The following is an 18,917-nucleotide window of genomic DNA, read 5'->3' on the forward strand; positions in this document are numbered from 1 at the left end:
AGGAACAGGAAAGAACTAGTGCTGCCATTGTGAAGAGCTTGCACAAGAGCTGTCATGACCAGCAGTTATCACCAATTTGCTTTTAGCACCTAGTATTAATCAAGATGTGATGAAAAAAGGCTTCAACTCAACAGCAGGGTGGAATCCAGGGGACGAAGGTGTTAGGGAGAGCAGGAACAAGGGTTTTGTTACAAGAATTATCTAGAATGTATCTTGGATATCCTAAATATGCTTGTGTAAATTGTTGGGTTTTACAAAATGCTTTAGGAACACTAAGCCATACATTGCCTCTTACTGCTCTGTATGACCTCACCAATTCAATGAGATTCTGCATAAAGATTTTCTTCCTTTTGTGTCATCTCTGTGAAAAGAAGAGAAAGTAGGCAGAGGACTTAAGAGTCTATTTCTGTTTTTGAAGAGTTCTCTGTCAATTAACCCCAACAGATGCTAACTATGCCATGCATTTGCTGTGACTCACCGAGTGAAGCATTTTCTGAACCCAACAGTTGAGACAGCAAATATTTAATACGTCTCAAAGCCGGCAATCAGTGGAAAGGAGATGTGGTTCACTGACCACATTCATCCAAGAAAATTCAAACACTTCACACTTGCACCAATTTCTTACACTGCTGGAAAAGGTCCTTGTGTTCTCACACGCTCCTCTCTGAATGGTGCATCTCAGTGCGAATGGTGGTGCCCCCTCCGAGTTTAATGATGTGTGTGCCTGGACATTAGTCCTGTCAAACTCCTTTGACAGGTAAATACCTGCAGCACAAGCACTAAAAATACGGCCAATCCTTCATGAGTCGAAGGGCTTGCTTAGATATTGATGTCCAACCAAACTTAAAATGAATAACAGTATATATGCTTGCCTTTTTAAAAAAAAAAAAAAAAGAAAAATTAAAAACTGAGCCTTCACCAACTGCTAAAATATATTTGCCAGAGTTTCTGGCAGATTTTGAAAATCACACTGAGCTTAATGGGGCCACTGTCTGCTCAGGCAGCTCTCTAAAAATCACTGTAAATCACACAAAACACACACAAATGAGCCATGTAAATGAAACTCTTCTTGTGTTCATGTCTTCATTTGACAGAAAGAAATTGCAGTCAGGCATATGACCAATAATTACATGAGTACAAATCTCTAATACAGAGACTCTCATAAAGAAAAAACAACCTGAACTAATATTGCATTGGAGCCACGACTGCGGTTACAGAGTAGCTTCACTTGACCTAATTTAAAAGGTTTTTGTTGTTAGACAGACATATTTATGTGTTTTTCAAACTCTAACCTAGTTTAGTGAGCTCAGAGCTGATGCTGGCCTGCTTTTAATGAAAGTTTTACTTTGAAAGTTCGGTGTCTCAGTCACCACTGAAATTTAACTACAGATGATCTGAAGCTGTAACGATTTGTGACTTTCCCTTTTATATTTTAGCTTGCGAGCTCCACATGTATGACTTGAGATTAACTGGTTCTTCTCAGTGCCTAAACTGTCTCTACAAGGTTATTTTCCCCTGCTTGATGGGCTAATACAGCTACTACACAACCAAGCCACCCTACAGGACCATACTTAGGGGTCTGCCATATGCATCCTGCCCAGATTTGTGATTTAACATAAATTTAAATTAATGTTTGGAGAAGAAGATGGACTAAGGGTGGTGAGGAGATGAGGGCAGGAGAAGAGAGACTTCCAGTCTAGCTTCCCAAATGATCAATGATAAAGGCTATAAGGAGAACCTGCTGGAGGAGAAGGACCTATGCTAGGAGGAGTTTCAAAGCCCTGAAAATCAGGTGGAAAATGATTTATTACCTTTATGTAGAAACTTCCTTGCACCCGTCATCCTTTATTCCAGCTTCAAGATACTGACCAGGGTTTTACAGCTACTTTTCTAAGTCTTTCATGTGCAAAGTTAAGCGATTTAAAAAAGTTTATAATTTCCTTTACTTTTAATAAGAGTTCACTTTTTAGGAAGTAGAGATATGCAATTTATTGGGGTTTTTTTTCCTTAAAATGGGTTAACTGCAAAATGCACACACAAATACTTATCAAAAGACTTAAAGCATGGAAAGTTTATCTCTGTACTCACTAACAGCTGCAACTATCTTCATTCATACACATTTTTTGAGGGGAAACCAATTATGTCACTGACTTACTTCTCTGAGGACTCTCTTCCCTCAGTTAACAACCCTTGATAGATTATTTGAGGAAAAGAGAAGGGTTTAGTTTGTACCCAAGAGTACCCAAGAAAGCTGGAAGGTGATTAGAGTGAGGTTTGAGAGTTCAAAGCAAAATATGTTATTTAATACCATATAAAATCATTTCTGTTCTAAGACCTAATTAGAAATGTGTGTAATGAATCCTACCTACTCTTCACAGAGTACCATTTAATTCCAAGTGTTTCAAGCTTATTTGTGCTTTTTAGACATGGGCTGGCATTGAAAAGACAGCCATCTCCTCTGGAAAATACATATAATTACATTGCTGCTTTCAGTCCCACAGCCTACTGTAAATAGCATTTATGGAAGTACTGTAATCCCACATCATCTTTGAGCCTGTACATCAGGTGCATGCATGTGTATCCATGACACGTTTAAATCTAGGAGCCAGAATTTATCTGTGCTTTGGCAAGTGCTGCATACCCCCACCTAAGGAGTGTCCTTACATTTATTTAGGTATGTGGGCTTGAATATCTGCTCATGTTTCAGCAGACCATTCACAGAAGTGCAAGGAGTTATTTAGACAGGAAGGAAATTCAGTTTTACCTTCCTTTACACCTCACACTCAGGCTGCATTCACAAGATCTTCGCACCCCTGGCATGAGTCAGAGGTTGTGCTGGTCCATCCTGTGCCAGCACTCACTGTTACTCATCTTGGGCATCACCAGCTGAGGTCTCCAGGCATTCCCCAACATTTACCTCTGCTTATTGTCCTCAGGAAGTCCTCCAGGACTTGTTTCAATTCTTTGATCTTTCCTCTTTGCCTTCTTCTTTCTAAGCCTTCTTTTTCTCCTCCTCTTCTTCAAGATAATTTCTTTCTAGAAACACATCTTTTCAGCCTTCCTTCTGGAGGCCACAAATGTCTCATTTTCAGTGGGTCTCTGAGAAACCTGGTCCAGTGGAAGGTGTCCCTGCTTATGGCAGGGGGGCTGGAACTGGTTGAGTTTTAAGGTCCCTTCCAACCCAAACCATTCTGTGATTCTGTGAAAACAGTTTATGCGCAGAAGGACAAGAAGCGATCAGCCTGCTAATTGATGCATCAGAGCCGTCTCTATTAATTGGAAGATTTAGCACATTCCACTTTTTCCTTAAGTCTGGGTGTTCACAAAAATTTACAGCCAGCCTGTAGCAGTTGCCGAGAGGAAGCAACAGACTTTAATGCTTGGCAGTTCAAAAGTTCAAATCTGGACATTCACTCCCCCACATATCCCAATTATCTTGCTCATGTTAGCATTAATGATTTTTTTTTTGGCTGCAACTGTTGTTAGACATGTATTAACTCATCTCCTGCAAATACTTCACTGCAAAGTCACATGGTTTGGAGCAGGATAATGATAAAAATCTGTTTGTATTTGACTATAACACTTGTTTACAGATTACTCGTGTGTTGATAAGATTGTTGTTCTCCGATGTTTTTATTAAGAGGTGTAAGGCAGGCATTAATCTCCTGATTTATGAGCATCAGCACTATGTATTAACTCTCCCTCTGCTAGATAACCTGTTGAGCTGCTGCTACATTTCATAAGAATCCCCACAAGGCAGCAAGCATAACTCATAAGCTAGATACATCCCTCCCCTCCAAAATACAAAACACATTTAATCATGCCCACAAATATTAGCTTTAGCTTTATGTAAGCCTCAAATGAGCAGACAAATCTTACTATCACTATTTGAAGTCTAAAACACTGGCAAGATTCCCAAGTAAGTCACTGTGGTTTTGGAGAACACTATGAAATTCAAGCAAAGCAGTAAAACACAGCCTGCCCCAAACAAGCAAATATGTTCCTCTGCCAAACCAAAGTTCGCAAGAAAGTTAAACACAGGATTAGAAACAACAGAGATTCACAGAGAAGAAATGTCAGAAGAGGTTCATAACCCAATGAAAGTGTACCTCCCCAGGTTGAAGGCTGTTTCTGGTATGATATGCCTATGTGAAACTCAATCATCAACACTCTTTGAAGTAAAAAACAGTTAAAGGTGGCCAATGTCTCGAAGGAGATGCCTTAGCAGAAAAAGTCTTAAAAATGTCCCAAACAATGCTGTAATTTCGGACTGTGCAGATCGTAAAAAAAACCCCACTAAACCAGTACTTCGGCTAATCTCAGGATGCAGGAAAAAGACCAGACTCTCTTAGGAGCTCAAATGCCAAAACTGAGAGCATGAAGTATTTTTGAATCACTAGCCATCACTTTTCCTGTCTCAGTGAGTGCCAGTGAGCAAGAGGATCATTCGAAAACTTGGCTACAGACCCTCATTTTCATTTTGTTTCTTTTAAACAAATACTTCAGCCTAACAATCTCCAGGACAAACACAGCTAAACAAAAAAAATCCCCACCCAGCACTGCCTGATTATTAAGACCTTGGTTTGGCATAGAGCTTTCTTTGACAAATAAAAGCATAAATATGTTGTCTTCATACATAATCTGGAGACATGCAGCTAAGATTGATTAAAATTGGTGTGGAGTCTTAAAAATAACAGGTCTTTAAAACAGCAAACCATGAACATAAGAATACAAAGGAACTAGAGTTAAACTATTTTAAATGATTTCAAATCTTTGCCTGGAGTACACTGTCAGAAACCTTTGCAGGCTGATTTCTGTGGGTGTTGGACAGGAGTTTTATTTGGTTTCTATAGTACACATTTGAAAGGATCATGAAAATTTGGCCCAGAAACAGGACTGATACTTCCCATTTGGAATCAGGAAACATTAATATTACAGATAGCCCAGAGTGAGGAAAAGACATCACAGCTGAAGCAGAAGCGAAAGTTTGGTCAGAAGCTGATGTGGATTTTAGAAGAGTAGTTTCTCTATCCCTGCAAAGTCAGAAATATTTGTGTCATTCCTGTTTCAAAAACTCGTGGACTGACAACCATAAAAAAAAAAAAAATAAAAAGAATCAACGCAGGATTTAAGGTTGTGCAATAATCTTAGAGGTAAAGAAAGCTCCATAATATGACTTTATATATATTTTAAAGGAACATATTAGCAAATTTCTGCATTTTTGCCTTTTGATTGAAAAAAAGCTTGTTGACTTTATGTGTCTTTGTGTGCACATGAGCATCTGTGCCTTTTCCCTGTGTATTTACAGACCAGACCACAGATCCCCAAACACTTAATCATTTTTCTTAGAGCCACAGAAAGTTTTAATGATGAAAACTGTCAGCACAGGATTCATTATCTGTACTCCTAAAGATTTCCCAACACCAGGATAATGGGCAACACCATATTGCTCTGTGACACAAATATCAAACATATAATGTAGGACCTTAGGTTGTTACTGCTGTTTCCCACCTCCTCCTACCACAGACAACACTGCACAGAAAACTGAATTTCACCATTTATATTATTGCTCTCTCAAACAAACAAGAATCATAATAATGAATGAAGATTTGAGGGGAAGAAGAAAAATAGTAAACCCCAATTTTTTCTAAACTTTGCCAACCATATTTATGTAAAAAGTTTTGATTCTGTTTGAAGTTATAAGATGTACGTTTTCCACAGGAGGGAAAGGGGGAAATCAGCTATTTGCGAAGAAGGAAGGGAAAGCTGCAAACAGCAGGAGTTTAAAGGAGCAATTGAGTTTAGAATCATTTCTGCAATTTGATTCAGTTCACCACAAGCTTAAGAGCCACTCAAAGGTTCAACTCAGGTTTTGATTTGACCCCTCAAATTTGACATTTATGGATTTAGGTTGACTATTGTGATTTCAAAATAAAATGAGCACCATAGTCCCTTTCCACCCTGTTTAGGAATCAGATGTGTAAATATAGTCACATATGAATGTCAGCTTAATCCCTCCCATGTTTTTTGAACTTCTTGTTCAGCTTCTGAGATGCTTGGCAAGGAGATGGTAATCTCAAAAGTACTAAATTGTCTTAAGCCTCCTGAAAATAGGCAGTCAAGTAAAGACAGAAAACCTCTCAGGCACACTGCTTCAACAAGGACACTTTTAACCCTCTATAACATCAACAAGTTATCCCCCAGTTCTCCAAAAAACACCCAAAATCAGAGCCACTCCCCTCCCCCTGAAAAACCCCAAAATAAAACCCATGCTAAAGCAAATGAAATAATCAAAAAGATAAAGAAAATAAAAATAATGGAAAGGGGAAAAAAAAAAAAGAAAAAGCACCACAAAACAACCCTAACACTGCGACCACCAGAAATAGCAAAAAATCCCAAAGCAGAACCCCCCCGGCCCCACCAAGTATAAATCTGCATCTGATTCAGCATGACAGGATCCAACCAAGATACACTCACTATCCCCAGAAAAAGAAAACAATTTCAAGGGCTTCAGCTCTTCCAGAATAAATGTTTCATCCCTAATGTGTAAAAATAATGTAGAGAAAAAATAACTTGCAATATTAAATGAATAAACCTTGGTTGAACATACAGGTCCTTCCACACAAAAATGGAACAAAATTAAAACCAAAACTATATCCAAATTATATCAAGGCTCTCTGTGCACATAATGCACAATATTTTAAGTCCACTATCCAACTTCAAAAAATTTGAATTACAACCTACCAAAGATTTTGTGATCTTGAAATCTTCAGGACCCTGTATTTTCTGGTCAGCCTAATGTAATCCTTTACCTCAGAGAGAGGTCTGCATTTAACTTTGATCACCATTGCATCAAGCTCCCAGGAATTAAATGAGAATCTTGTTACATTAAAATAAAGTTGTTTATAATCAGCCATGCACAAGCTGTTGGTATGGCTAGCTGCCACACAAATCAAGGTTAAAACAGACCAGGCTTACAGCTGAAATATAACTAATATGACATTATTCCTTCAGACATTTGGTTAGGCTGACAAATTTGTAACTCTGTAATTTACACAATGTCCCCATGACATGTGGCAGTACAGCTATTGTGTATGGAAATTTTTATCATGGGAAGGGGGAGGGAGGGAAGTCCACACTTTCCTTATGCAAATCCTTCCCACAGCAATGTCAGAATACATGCTGACCTGCTAAAGTGTACAATTTACCTATCTGAGAGCACAAAAAGTTCAAATGGTGATGGATAGTTGTTTTAATTCAATGCAAAATTACCCCTTGCAACAAACTGGTCCAAAAAGTGGTTAAGATACTGTATACAATGCTGCTATAAAAAAACTGCATTCTTTAGTAACATAAGGCTTGAAAGGTTTGCTCTTTCTTTTTTTCACGCATTGCATCAATAAAGTAAATGTTGTTAGAATTCAGTAGTAGGAAGGGAAATTCAATGAGTAGGATTTTAACGCTCTTGTATAACACAGCAATTGTCTCATTGGATCAGACAGGAGTTTGTTTTATGTGACCTTCCATCCCTAAGAGGTACAAAAACCTCCTCGGATAGTGATATGTTGCCAAATAAGGAAAGATTCTCCTTGACCTCAGACAGTAGTTGGCCAAAGCATGAGGACTCGTATCCTTCCCCATTTTAATCCTATCTGATTGTAGATGTTCTCATCACCCTTAAAAATACATGTTTTACCAATTCTAAGGATTTGGCTTTCAGAGTATCTACTGGCAGTCACCTGTGAGCTAATTGCCATGTGGGTTATTGGTTTTAAATCTTTCACAGGATTTTTGTTTCTCCTTTGTGTTATGAAAGAGTTCAGAAGCCTTAAGTTACCATTTCTGAGAAGTGCCGTCTATTCTGTGCAACTCTTTGCTTCTGTAATTAAACACTCCCCAGAAGAGAGCCCTCCTGGGTCTGAAAGTTTTTGCTAACTCCTGCTGGAACCCCTTGGTTCAAGCACATTTTTTACCATCTTCCTGAAACAATTCAAAATTGGCAGCTCCTACCAAGGCGATACAAAGATACCATATATAGGTAACTGCTCTGTTCCAGATCATCACATCTTAAGGGCTTGTCATGCATACTGATTATACAGCTTCCTCCCTGCAAAGCTGATTTTATTCCATAGTGCCACACTAAGCTTCCAGCTGCTGGAGAAATAAAACATGCACAACCCTTTGCTGCAGATCTCGTTCTGCTTCCCCATCCCACTTTCACCATGTAGATTTGTGCAAACTTCCTGTGTGGTCTGGCTGCTGGTGTGTATTACAAGAAAAAATGGGGGGAAGACGAGAATAAATGCAGAACTTGTTCTTTCCTCCAGACTGCCATGTTTTGTGATGTTGCAGCCTGGACCCCAACATTGTTTCACGTTCAAATCCCAAGCTCATGGTATACATGCCTCATCTGCATCAACATAGCTTATTTTCCCCCTGTTGTTACAGACTGTATTTTCATAATAACTGCTTAAATTTAATCCACCACATGAATTGCCCATAAAGGATGTACAATCAACCTTGTAATAACTTGCAGAGACATTAATGGGAAAACAAAGCAAAAATTTGTACAGTCAGATTAATACAGGTACACAGTACATTCAAGCTGGGTTTCGGTACGTTAAAGGGCATTTTGTTTTAAGGCACTTTATTTCTCTTGAACAGTGGCTATTATGTTTTGGGGTTTTTTTTTGATTTTTTTTTGTTTGCTTGATTGATTTGGTTTTTTGGTTTTTTTCCCCACTCTGGAAATTAACCGAGGTCTTTTCGTAGCACTTTTCTGCTACGATGCATGCCCAGTAAATATCTGTAATTGCAGCAAACATAATTCTGGCCAAGGTAATTTCTCATGTGCCTGTGAATAGGACAGAGTTATGCCTCCTGGAATGGGACCTGTGGCTTCATCCATGCTCATGCTTCTTTTTACCTGTATTCAACCACACAAATGTGAACAACAAAATTTTCTTTGAGGCAGATCAGATTTTTTTTTGGGCTATTTTGTCATGGCAAGAATAGTTTCCTATTTCTGTTCCTGGACACTCTGCTGCGCCTGGTTGAACAGTATCTGCAGATACGATGAAGAAGAAAGGATGTAAACTACAATAACTGCATCCCAGACTCAGGTAGAAAAATTCAGATTGTTGTTTACTATAGAAACTACTGCTACAGAAGGTACTTTTAAATTAGGGGACATCTTGTGAGTAACTTGCTTTTTCTCTTGGGTGTGAAGAACTGAAACTGCTTTTAAATTCTTCTCATGAAAACATTTGAGAGCAAAGATGTAAGAGGAGACCACAAAGTCCACGTGAAATAGTGATCTAGCCAGTTTTGAGGCATATTGCACCAGGACTCTGCAATTACACTTATTATAACTGCATGCCCTATGTAAGCTCTCACTAACCACAGATTTTAATGAATCTCATGCTAATCAGAGCAAGTTTCTGCCCATAGATGTAGCTGTGACTCTCAGTGAACAGCAGGGAGATCTAAACCCAGTTAGGAAAAGTCCCAGAGCTAGATGTATGAATCGCGTTGTTCTGGGTTAAAAATGCAAACAGCTTGTGCTGGAATGAGAAAAAAAACCCCAAAAACCAGCAACCAAAAAACCCCCAAAACCAAACTCAAACCCAACCCTCCCATCCCCACCACATTTACAAAAATCAGGAGACATTCAGCTCAAATAGGTAGCAAAGAAAATACAATACAGCAAACTTGGTTTCTCCTATCACTGCTTCCCAATGATTTAAAGTTCATATGCAACTTATGTAGTTAGTTTATTCAGCTTGTCTGCAGCCTACGATGTCCTAGGTCTAAGTTTGTTAATAGATTATGGTAAGTTTATTAGTCTACTTGAAGGCTAACTAAAGAGCAAAGAGTTGGGTAATCTGTTTCTTTTAAACACAGGAAAAAATAACTAGAAAATTAAAACTTAATGTAACCTTTTTCCCAAGAGCTTATTAGAATCCAGGCTTCTGATAGAGTAAAACTGGGCATCAAAAACACAGGCTGGAATTAATCAATACAGTAAGTACTTTGACCAAGACATTTTTTTCTTCTATTAGATTCAGAAACTTTATGTATAAAAAGAAAGATTTTAGGTCTCCTGAAAAACACAGGGGCTCCAACTCCCAGTTACTCTGTCAGTAGATCTTGCTCAATGGAGCTTTGTCAGTTTGAGTCAGCTGGAAATCTAACCCCAAAAGTCTCATAAAAGACCCTGCCAGTTAATTCCTCTTGGAGTCAATGAAAGTTTACATCAGCATTTAAACGCTTTTCCCCCCATCACCCTGTTGAGACCTTTAATATCTACCTCCCCCTTCCAAGCCTGTAATTCTTCCCAGGCTACATAAATCCTTTATTTTGGCATCTCCAGCCGAAACCTGACCCCAGTCAACAACATTTCGCAACTCTTGGAAGATCAGTTCTTCCAACAAGGAGGAAGTCCAAGGGCTACAGAGACCTCCACCAGTCTCTGCAGTGCCAGAAGCACTGAAGTTCTTCCCCAAGACCAAACCAGGGCAGAAAGGATGTCCAGCTGATGTGCCAAGTTTGCCAACAGTCCCAGCACCTCTAATGACAGGGCACATAAAAATTAAGGTTCAAATACCTAACAGGGATCATGGACCCAGTACTTCAAATAAGTTGCATGGAAATTTTTGCAAATCTCACAGTAAGTAGAAACCACCTCTGATTAATATGCAGTAACCCCTCGCTTGCTTAAAACAAAGATTAATTACAGCCTAAGAGATCAAGTTATCAAATTCATCCCCAAATGCTTGAAGGTGATTTTAGTTACTATTTGCAAAATTAGGTAGTCTCAGCTTGAGATCTGCCGGTGCCTCCTAGTTCAGGATTAGTGGAATGGGTAGTAGTGCTCGGGTGACACGTGGAGATTAATTAAATTGTGGATTTATAGCCTATTCTTTGTGGGGAAAAGTTATTAACTCCACATATTTTTCAGAACTGAAATGTCCACAGCTTCAAAGGCTCATTTAAGTCCTTTCTATAATGTTACTCTTGTCTTTGGGACCCAGAAACCAAGAATCCAGTACAAAACTCAGAATCTTAAAACTAAAGGAAAAAATCCTAACCTCTCCCCCCTTTAAATCTTTCCATAGTATCTTACAAATCCTTGGGTGGAATATGTTTAATCACTCAAAAGTCATACCAAAATTTTCAACCCCAACTAAATCCTGGTTCCATTAATCTACTAATTTAATACATAAATGTACTCAGCCATTCACGTATGTTAAACTGAAAATCAGTCTTCTACTACTGAAGAGTATTGCAAAATTACCTGAACAAGTACATTAATTCTTTAACAGATAAAAATTATCTATACACCATGTTTCTAGGAGATAACTGGCTACAGGCAATTTAACTTGATATCCGAAGAAGAAGGAAAAAAAAAATCCAGCACGACTGACATGAAAAATTTTCCAATAATATGAAATCCATCCATTCCACAAAAGAGAGAGTACAACTGTGATAATCACTGGAGCCTCCCAATATTTCTACCTTTAGAAAAATCTTAACTTTTAAAACTCAGTTGTAAAAAACAAATGAACTGCAACAGAAAACTCAGTGTCTGCAAGTCAACAGGTGTTCAGTAACAAAGTGGTCCACTAATACCAGCTTGGGATTGATTCAAGAACAAGTGTCCTACAATGAATAATCACATCATTCTTCTATGTTCAAGGAATGCACGGGCTTATGCAGATGAAGAAAAAAAAAAAGAAGAATTTCTTTCACTGGTGATGAAACATGAGGAAACACACACAAAAAAAATCTGACAAAATGATATAAAAATGTGATTAATATGAGATTAAGTTTGGAGTTTTTTTAATTAAGGAAAATTAGAGTATAATCAGTAGAAGCATGTTCAGCTGCTCATATAAAAAAGGTTGGATGGTAACACTTAGGTTATGATAAGGGGCTTTTTAGTGCCACAGAGCATTTTTCAGGAGTATTAGAGCACCTGAAGTCTGAACAAGTTTGTTGGGAGACACTGATACCCACCAGACAACACCCAAAGGGAATAGTTAGAGTATTTTCCTAAGAGATAAGAAATTAATCTCTTACACAGGTCAAGCAATGGAAAATCTTAGTAACAAAGACTACAAATCTCTCTGGTTTCACTTTCCTTTTCTCCCTCCTCGGTACAGCATCTTGAGACTATCAGGAGTACAAGAGATCTTTAATGAATTTTTCTTCAAAAAACCAAAGCCTAACAACTCCCTGGAAAAAAAACTGGTGAGCACAAGGAATTTGTGCGGCTCTTCCTTGGTGCTGTCTTGCAAAGGCAGAAATAATGAAGAAAGGGTTTTAGTAAACAAGCAAGGAATTAGGTACCCTCAAAAGAATTAAATTCTATTTTCTGTTAAATAAATTATTGTTATGAGGGCAGGTGATGAAATGCCCAGCCCCAAGGCTGAGCCCCCAGTGCTGTGAGTTTTATAGGACAGAGCTGTACATCTCTATAGCCGTGAAAATCTTATAGCCAAAGTAAATAAGACAGATATTAACAGGTCCATTTTACCTCTGGGAACTGGGGCACACAGAGATTAACTAACACTTCCAAACTAACACAGAAAACCTGGAAAAAGAATGAAATTATAACCTCATCTCTCAAGGACAGTGTAAGGCTGCCACTGCCCGGTTACCTTTCCTGTGTACAGGCAACTTCCTCCTTATATCGGTTCCACCAAGTGCAGAACTAGACAAAGCTTGAAATTTGAATGGGTGGTTTAGGAAAGATCTGGAGGAGTACATTAGGAATGCCACTGATTTAAGAGATGAAGATGATGAAATTGTAGATGAAAGTCAGCATCATCAAGTACTGTGTGCAGGAAAGGATGATTCTGCTTTTACCTGCATCCTGCAACATGTGCACCCGTGTAATTGGATGTGAGTAATCACCAGTCAGGAACAAAATTCTTGGGTATAATAGGTGAATAAACAACAAAACCTCCATCTCCTGTCACGAGGAGGGAACCTGAAGTCAGTGGCTCAAGGTCTTAGCAGGGAATCCACTCCAAACACTTTCCATGTGTCCCAAAACACATATGCGAGACAAATTTACATGCAAAAGAGCCCTTCCAGTGCATTTCTTTGTTAGCAGCTGTAATTGGTGAGCCAAACCACAGAATTTCTTTGTTGTAAGATGTTCTGGACTCAAAGTTAAAACTGCAAAGCCAGTCAGATCAATTCATGGAGGAAGCAACCATCAAGGAAAAGCCATAACTGCTGGCACAAGTCCCTGAACTGCAGATCACCGGTGGCTGGTAGAGTGTTACTACACCTCACTGTCACAGATGCTGGCTAGACAGCTGTGCTGCTGGTTCAGGTTCTAGGGGTTAGGGCAATTTAAATAATTAGGCAAAGGAATGTGGCAGCAGTAGTAAGTAAACCTCTTTGTGAGAGATCATTCACTTGAATTGGATGTTTAAATCCCCCATAAAGCACCTGGAAGATTTAACAACTCATGTCCAAATGAACAAGATGTAATGAGCTTGTACACAGGCTTGATATGAAAAGTGGATTGTTTTTAGCAAAACGGTGGAGAATAACCTCTTATTGAAAGGAGTGATAGTGAATTTTAATCAGGGGAAAATAAAGATGAAAGAATAAATCTGCACAGGCTTAGAGGAGGACTGCATGACTTTCTCAGCCATCAGCAATGGATGCAGGAATGTGTTACATCCTAATCTGCTGGTTTCTGTTTTCTTTACTTGCATCATCCCATAGATCCTGCCTTTTTAAGAGAGAAAAAAACCAAACCTAACAAAAAACTAAAGAAAAGCTGCCCATATTGTCCTCTACAAAGTGCAAAGGAAGCACAAATAAAAAAACATGAAAAAAAATTTAAAAATTCATACTTCAATACAGCTGGCCCTAATTTTTCATCCCCGTATTATTCACTTGAATGATTGTAGAGTTACACATTCAAACTGAAAGCAGAAGAATCCACACTATGTTTTGCTGCTCATATTTAGCTTATCAGAGCTTGGCAACAGCCAGCATCCCCCTGGTGATTCTCATCTGTGTCATGACTTGGGACGTGTGTAACCCGCACTAACACTCCTTTCAATGCCATCTCTGACACCATCTGCATTTTTGGATTAGTAAACTGGAAAACCATTTCTCAAATGTGTTTTCAGTTATTACAAGATACACACACCCTCCTTCCACGCTTTTTTTTTTTTTTTTTTGAAACCAAGCATATTGTGGCAATTAGGAGGGAATTTGTATTCTCCACTGACATCTGAAATTCCATTTTCTGTATTTCATGGTGGCGATGGAGTCCAGCATTGTATCCCAGGGCCAAACTTTCGGGGCTTGTTTCCTTTTGTTTTCTGAGTACTGGCTGAAGAGAATATTGTCCAGGTCCTCAGCGTAAAGCTCAAGTGGAATATTTTCTTTTTTTCTTTTTAGTCCTTTTTCTGAGCAGTTATGTGTTGGGGGTCCATGCATGAACTGGTCTGTTCAGATACTGAATACAGAATGCCTTATCTTAAGCTTTGCTCAATTTATTGTTCTGTGCCCATGGCTAAATTTGAGCTGTTGTGCCTACTTTCCTCCCCCCTTTCCCAGTTTGAACATTTTGAAGCTATTTAACCCACCTCAATTCCCAGGCAATCACAGGGGTGGATGTAGGGATAGGACTATTTGCCCAAAACAGCTCATAATGCACACACCAACACAGCTGAAATTGCTCCTTCTGGGCTGATTTACCAAGCATGAAAAACAATTTTTTTTTTTTCCTGAAAAGCCCAACCATTAACAGGCTGTTTGGATGGTGTGTGTGGTGGAAAAAGACATTTTGGAGAGAACATTTGAATTGGTACATCCGCCTGACACAATGACGTGTTGCAAACAAGATGTTCCCAACTCCACCAGCCAAGTTGGACGGGCCGGTTCAATAGGACTTGTGAAATTCCAGTCATCTGCATGCAGAGCAGACACTAAGGTTCCCTGCTTCCCAGTCCGGGGGCTGACCACTCCTCTGAGTAAAAACTCCTACTCTTTCCTTGGATTTCACCTTGAGGTTGCAAAGTCAAGTTAAAACTGACTTTTAATTTTTTTTCCTAGCGATGTGCCATAGAAAGGTCACATATTTCTTCAGACAGGAATGCAAAAGGGGCACAAGGTCTTCCCTGCATAGGTAACTTACGTGATTTATAGTGCTGACTTTAGCCTTGTTGGAGCCAAATTAAGGCAGAAAAGCAACAGAGGAGATGTGGCCTTGAGGAATTAATTTTTTTCCTCCTTTTTGTGGCTATCCTTGCCAGGCTACTGCTCTGCTTTTGCTGCTGTAGGGGCCCAGAGCACAGGATGCTTCAGAAACCACTGTCCCTGTCACATATAGGAACAAAACCACATCCCAGAAATTCTAAACAGGGATTAGAGATTTTCTGGAATCAAGTCAGCTGATTTTGGTGTCTCTTATGCTCTAGGAGGTCTTGATCCCAACTCCCATCTCATTTTAAAGATGGCAAAAAAAAAAATCCATGTGTTCACTTTCCAGTAACTTTGGTACTCAGACCACTCTGAATAAATCCAGTGAAAGAAAATACACATTAAACTGTATTTAGGGCTCTTGCACCCAGGGGAAGTGGAGACTTACCAGAAACTATTGCAGCTCTCACTGTCCTGCTCCAGACAGACACAACCAAACAGGGAGGCCTGATGTAATATTATATATACACACATCATATTGGCATTTATTTAATACCTCTGCTAGCTCTCCCAGCTCAGCTGGGTGAAGTCCAGCAAAATCTCCTGTCATGCTCCAAAACCACCCCTCCCTCCTTTTAGGCTTCACCACCAGCCACAACCTTGTCTGTTGTTATATTGGACCTTCCCCTTCATTATTACCTTTATTCACAGGTCAAGGGATGTGCTCCCTGAGGGTTTGGGGAGCAGGGCAGAGGAGCCAGAGCTCAGCTGACATAGGGTTAACCAGCACCAAGGCTGCTCTGAGCCCCAGGAATTATTAAGTCCCAATGTAAATATTCCCACCTGCTGCCTCCACAAGATCTTCATCCCTCAGTCTTTTCCCAGCTAATCAGGCCTCAAACTGGGATGGAGTCACAGAATAAATTATGAGGGTGCAGAAAGTAAACAAAAATGAGGATTTACCAGTATAGGACACTAGTTTAGAGTTGGTGGTGGCATTTGCTTCATCAATTCATTTGAGTCTGAAAAAATTGGTTTGTGACCTAAAAGAAACACACAGAATCATTCCTCTACTTTTTATAAATATTAGCTCCAGGATTCTTTGGGGACACACTAAAACCAGGAGCTTCAGAGGCATCAAACAGGTTGGAAATTGGCCCACAGAAGAGGAACTAAAATTTATAAGAAAAGGTAGAAGTGGCATTGCAGTTTAATAAGTCACAAGCCGTAAGAGCTGTGTGATGACTTCTACCTCTTTTTTTTTTTTTTTTTTTTTGTTCAGTGATCATTCTGCTCATATTACATATTGCCTTTTCCCACCTCTTAACCTTCTGCATCTTGCAGTGGAGCTGCACAATGTCACATCTGTGCAGAGCTGCTGTTCTAATCATACACAGAAACTACACAGAAATGTCCAGACTTAATCACATCTTTGACCGACTCTGTGTCCATACAGCTGCAATCTCCACATTCACACTCAAAGCTGGGAAACTTCAGGCATGCTGTAGGGAAGAAGTGCCAGGGAGATTTTTCTTTTACAGGCATGTAAAAAATGGATTTTTAAAGAAAACAGGATTCTTCGAGAGGGCAACATTGTCTCCTCCTTAAATCTTCTTGACTTTCATGTCCTCTGTGTCATCTTTCAACTCAGCACAAACCTGGCATCACCTGATCTGTCTTGCAGAGCAATCAGAAATAGTCTCACAGAGCTAGATAAAACTTAAAATAATTCCTAGAATAGCTCTTCTGGAGCACACACGCTGTAAGGCAACACAAATGGGACTCTGCAAAAGCACTTCAGTGGCATTCGTTGGTGGTGAGTCACAAAAGCCACCCTGGCTCTGGTCCAGTGCAGGGTGAGCACCCAGCCCAGATGCCCCTCCCAGCCCTGCTCTCCTCCATCCCTCACAGCCCTGCGTTTGAGCAAACATCCACACTGGATTTTGGAGTTAAATAGGAACTCATCATTCTGTGCTGACAGTCCCAAATAACTTGAAGAATAAAATAAAATAAACTTGCAATAAGCCTGCTGGGCCAAGTCTCATACCACCAGCAAGGAGAGAGAGTCTCAGTCCACAGACCTACACAGAGGCTCAGAAAGTGGTCAGAGAATTTTAAACTCCTAAAATAGAAAGTTCAGTGAGGAAAAAAGCCTTAGTCATGTAAGTAGACTTTATATTTTGACTCTGAAATGTTGTTTTTCCTCTTTCAGTCCAGAACAAAATAAGTTCTTTAAAAAATTGTATCAAGAAGCTAAAGTATACTTTAAAATATTATTATTACATATATAGCATAATAATATCACAATTCATAGCCCCCAGTCCTTGTAATTTGCTCAAAAAAATTATTAGGTGCAGCTTCATGTTTTGCAAAAAAGCTGAGGGGTATCTACACAACTTTATATTTAAGTGATTTTATAATTTTGCCATCTACACTCCCAGATGTTTCCAATGTCTTGGTGAAGTTTCTGCAAACCATCTGCAAACTTTTATATGTCTGGATTCTCAATAAGGCAAAACCAGGCACTGACAGCAGCATTAAACACAGACATTTAACACCGTGGATCTTCAATATCTGTAGCAAGAATTAATGGGGATATTTTTTCCCCCCTTATAATTTTTTAGCAGTTCAAATTACTGTTTATCACTATGCAAATTAAAGAAACCCAAACATTGGTGCTGAAGATAAAAAAGTTGCAGCTTTTAAGTGCCAAACACATGCCTTAAGAGAGGCAACAAAGTGTGGAAGTTTCAGCAACAACATGAAACAAGCACTTTAGTCCCCCTTCCTTCCCCCAAGACTATTTTCCACTTCTTGATCAACTTTCATGCTGTTGGTTTTTGCTTCTCTGGAGTTTCCCATTCATTTCCATGCAGAGCACAGCAAGATAAGCAGAGAGTTAATGCTGCAGTTGCAACTGGTGTGAGCCTTTACTATTAGCTTGAATTTACAGAGCAGTCTCTCCTTAAAAAGAAATTTAAAAACAAAGAATTGCTCACTGCACTGTAACACTGAGAAGTATATTTAAAAATTCTCTCTCGGGTCTCTCTAAACATCTGTTCAAAGGTTTTGCTGTATCTTAAAGGGGTCTAATTACCAGAAACTCCTTTCTTACTTAAGCCCAAGTCTCGCATTTCGATTACAACTCAAGCTCCAGTTAATTTAGGGCTAAACCCAAAATGCCTGTACCAAACAGAAGAAAATATAGGCCTACCTTAAAACTTTCCAGCTCTTCAGAGGATCCAAGTCAGAGATTATAGACACCATTGTAGTAATAACAATAATAAAATACGTATATTAAAAACAAAAAAAAAAAAATAAAAAAGAAGAAAAACCACGGCAGGGAAGGCTAACCACAAAAGCAGCAAGTACTCTACTCAGTGTGGGAATGACAACAAACCCAGCACAGCTCTTCCTCCTTCTCAAGCTGATAAGCACTTGTCCCAGCTTCTCTCCACCCCCAAAATCAATCTTGTGCTATATTGCTTCACAGTCCCAGTTTCATTTCTTCACCACTACCTTTTAAAGCCCTTGTAATCTGCTCCAACTGATCAAATTTGACCTTTTTGTAGTCCACTTTATTCCAAGCACAGCCCTCAGTTAAATCTCTCTTTATTAACACCGTCCTTCTTGGCTTTCTTTTGGAACAAACACAGCTCAAGCTCGAAGCCTCCAGTCTTTGCCAGCAATCATTTACAGATTACTGCAAGCTGCAGTCTTCTCCTTTTGGGTATTTTCTT

General features: G+C 39.3%; 1 protein-coding gene across 3 annotated transcripts in view; it reads right to left on the reverse strand.

The window, feature by feature from the left end:
* CELF2 (CUGBP Elav-like family member 2) overlaps positions 1-18,587 on the reverse strand; it is a 378,834-nt gene extending 360,247 nt beyond the window's left edge. For all 3 annotated transcript variants that reach the window (XM_082279909.1, XM_082279906.1, XM_082279907.1), the window contains exon 1: positions 18,392-18,587. In XM_082279909.1, coding sequence (XP_082136035.1) covers positions 18,392-18,444 — 53 coding nt within the window. In that variant the 5' untranslated portion in view covers positions 18,445-18,587. The remainder of the gene's footprint in view (positions 1-18,391) is intronic.
* Between the last annotated feature and the right edge of the window lie 330 nt (positions 18,588-18,917).

This window comes from Coloeus monedula (genome assembly GCF_965178545.1).
Source record: "Coloeus monedula genome assembly, chromosome: 4".
Lineage (NCBI taxonomy): Eukaryota > Metazoa > Chordata > Aves > Passeriformes > Corvidae > Coloeus > Coloeus monedula.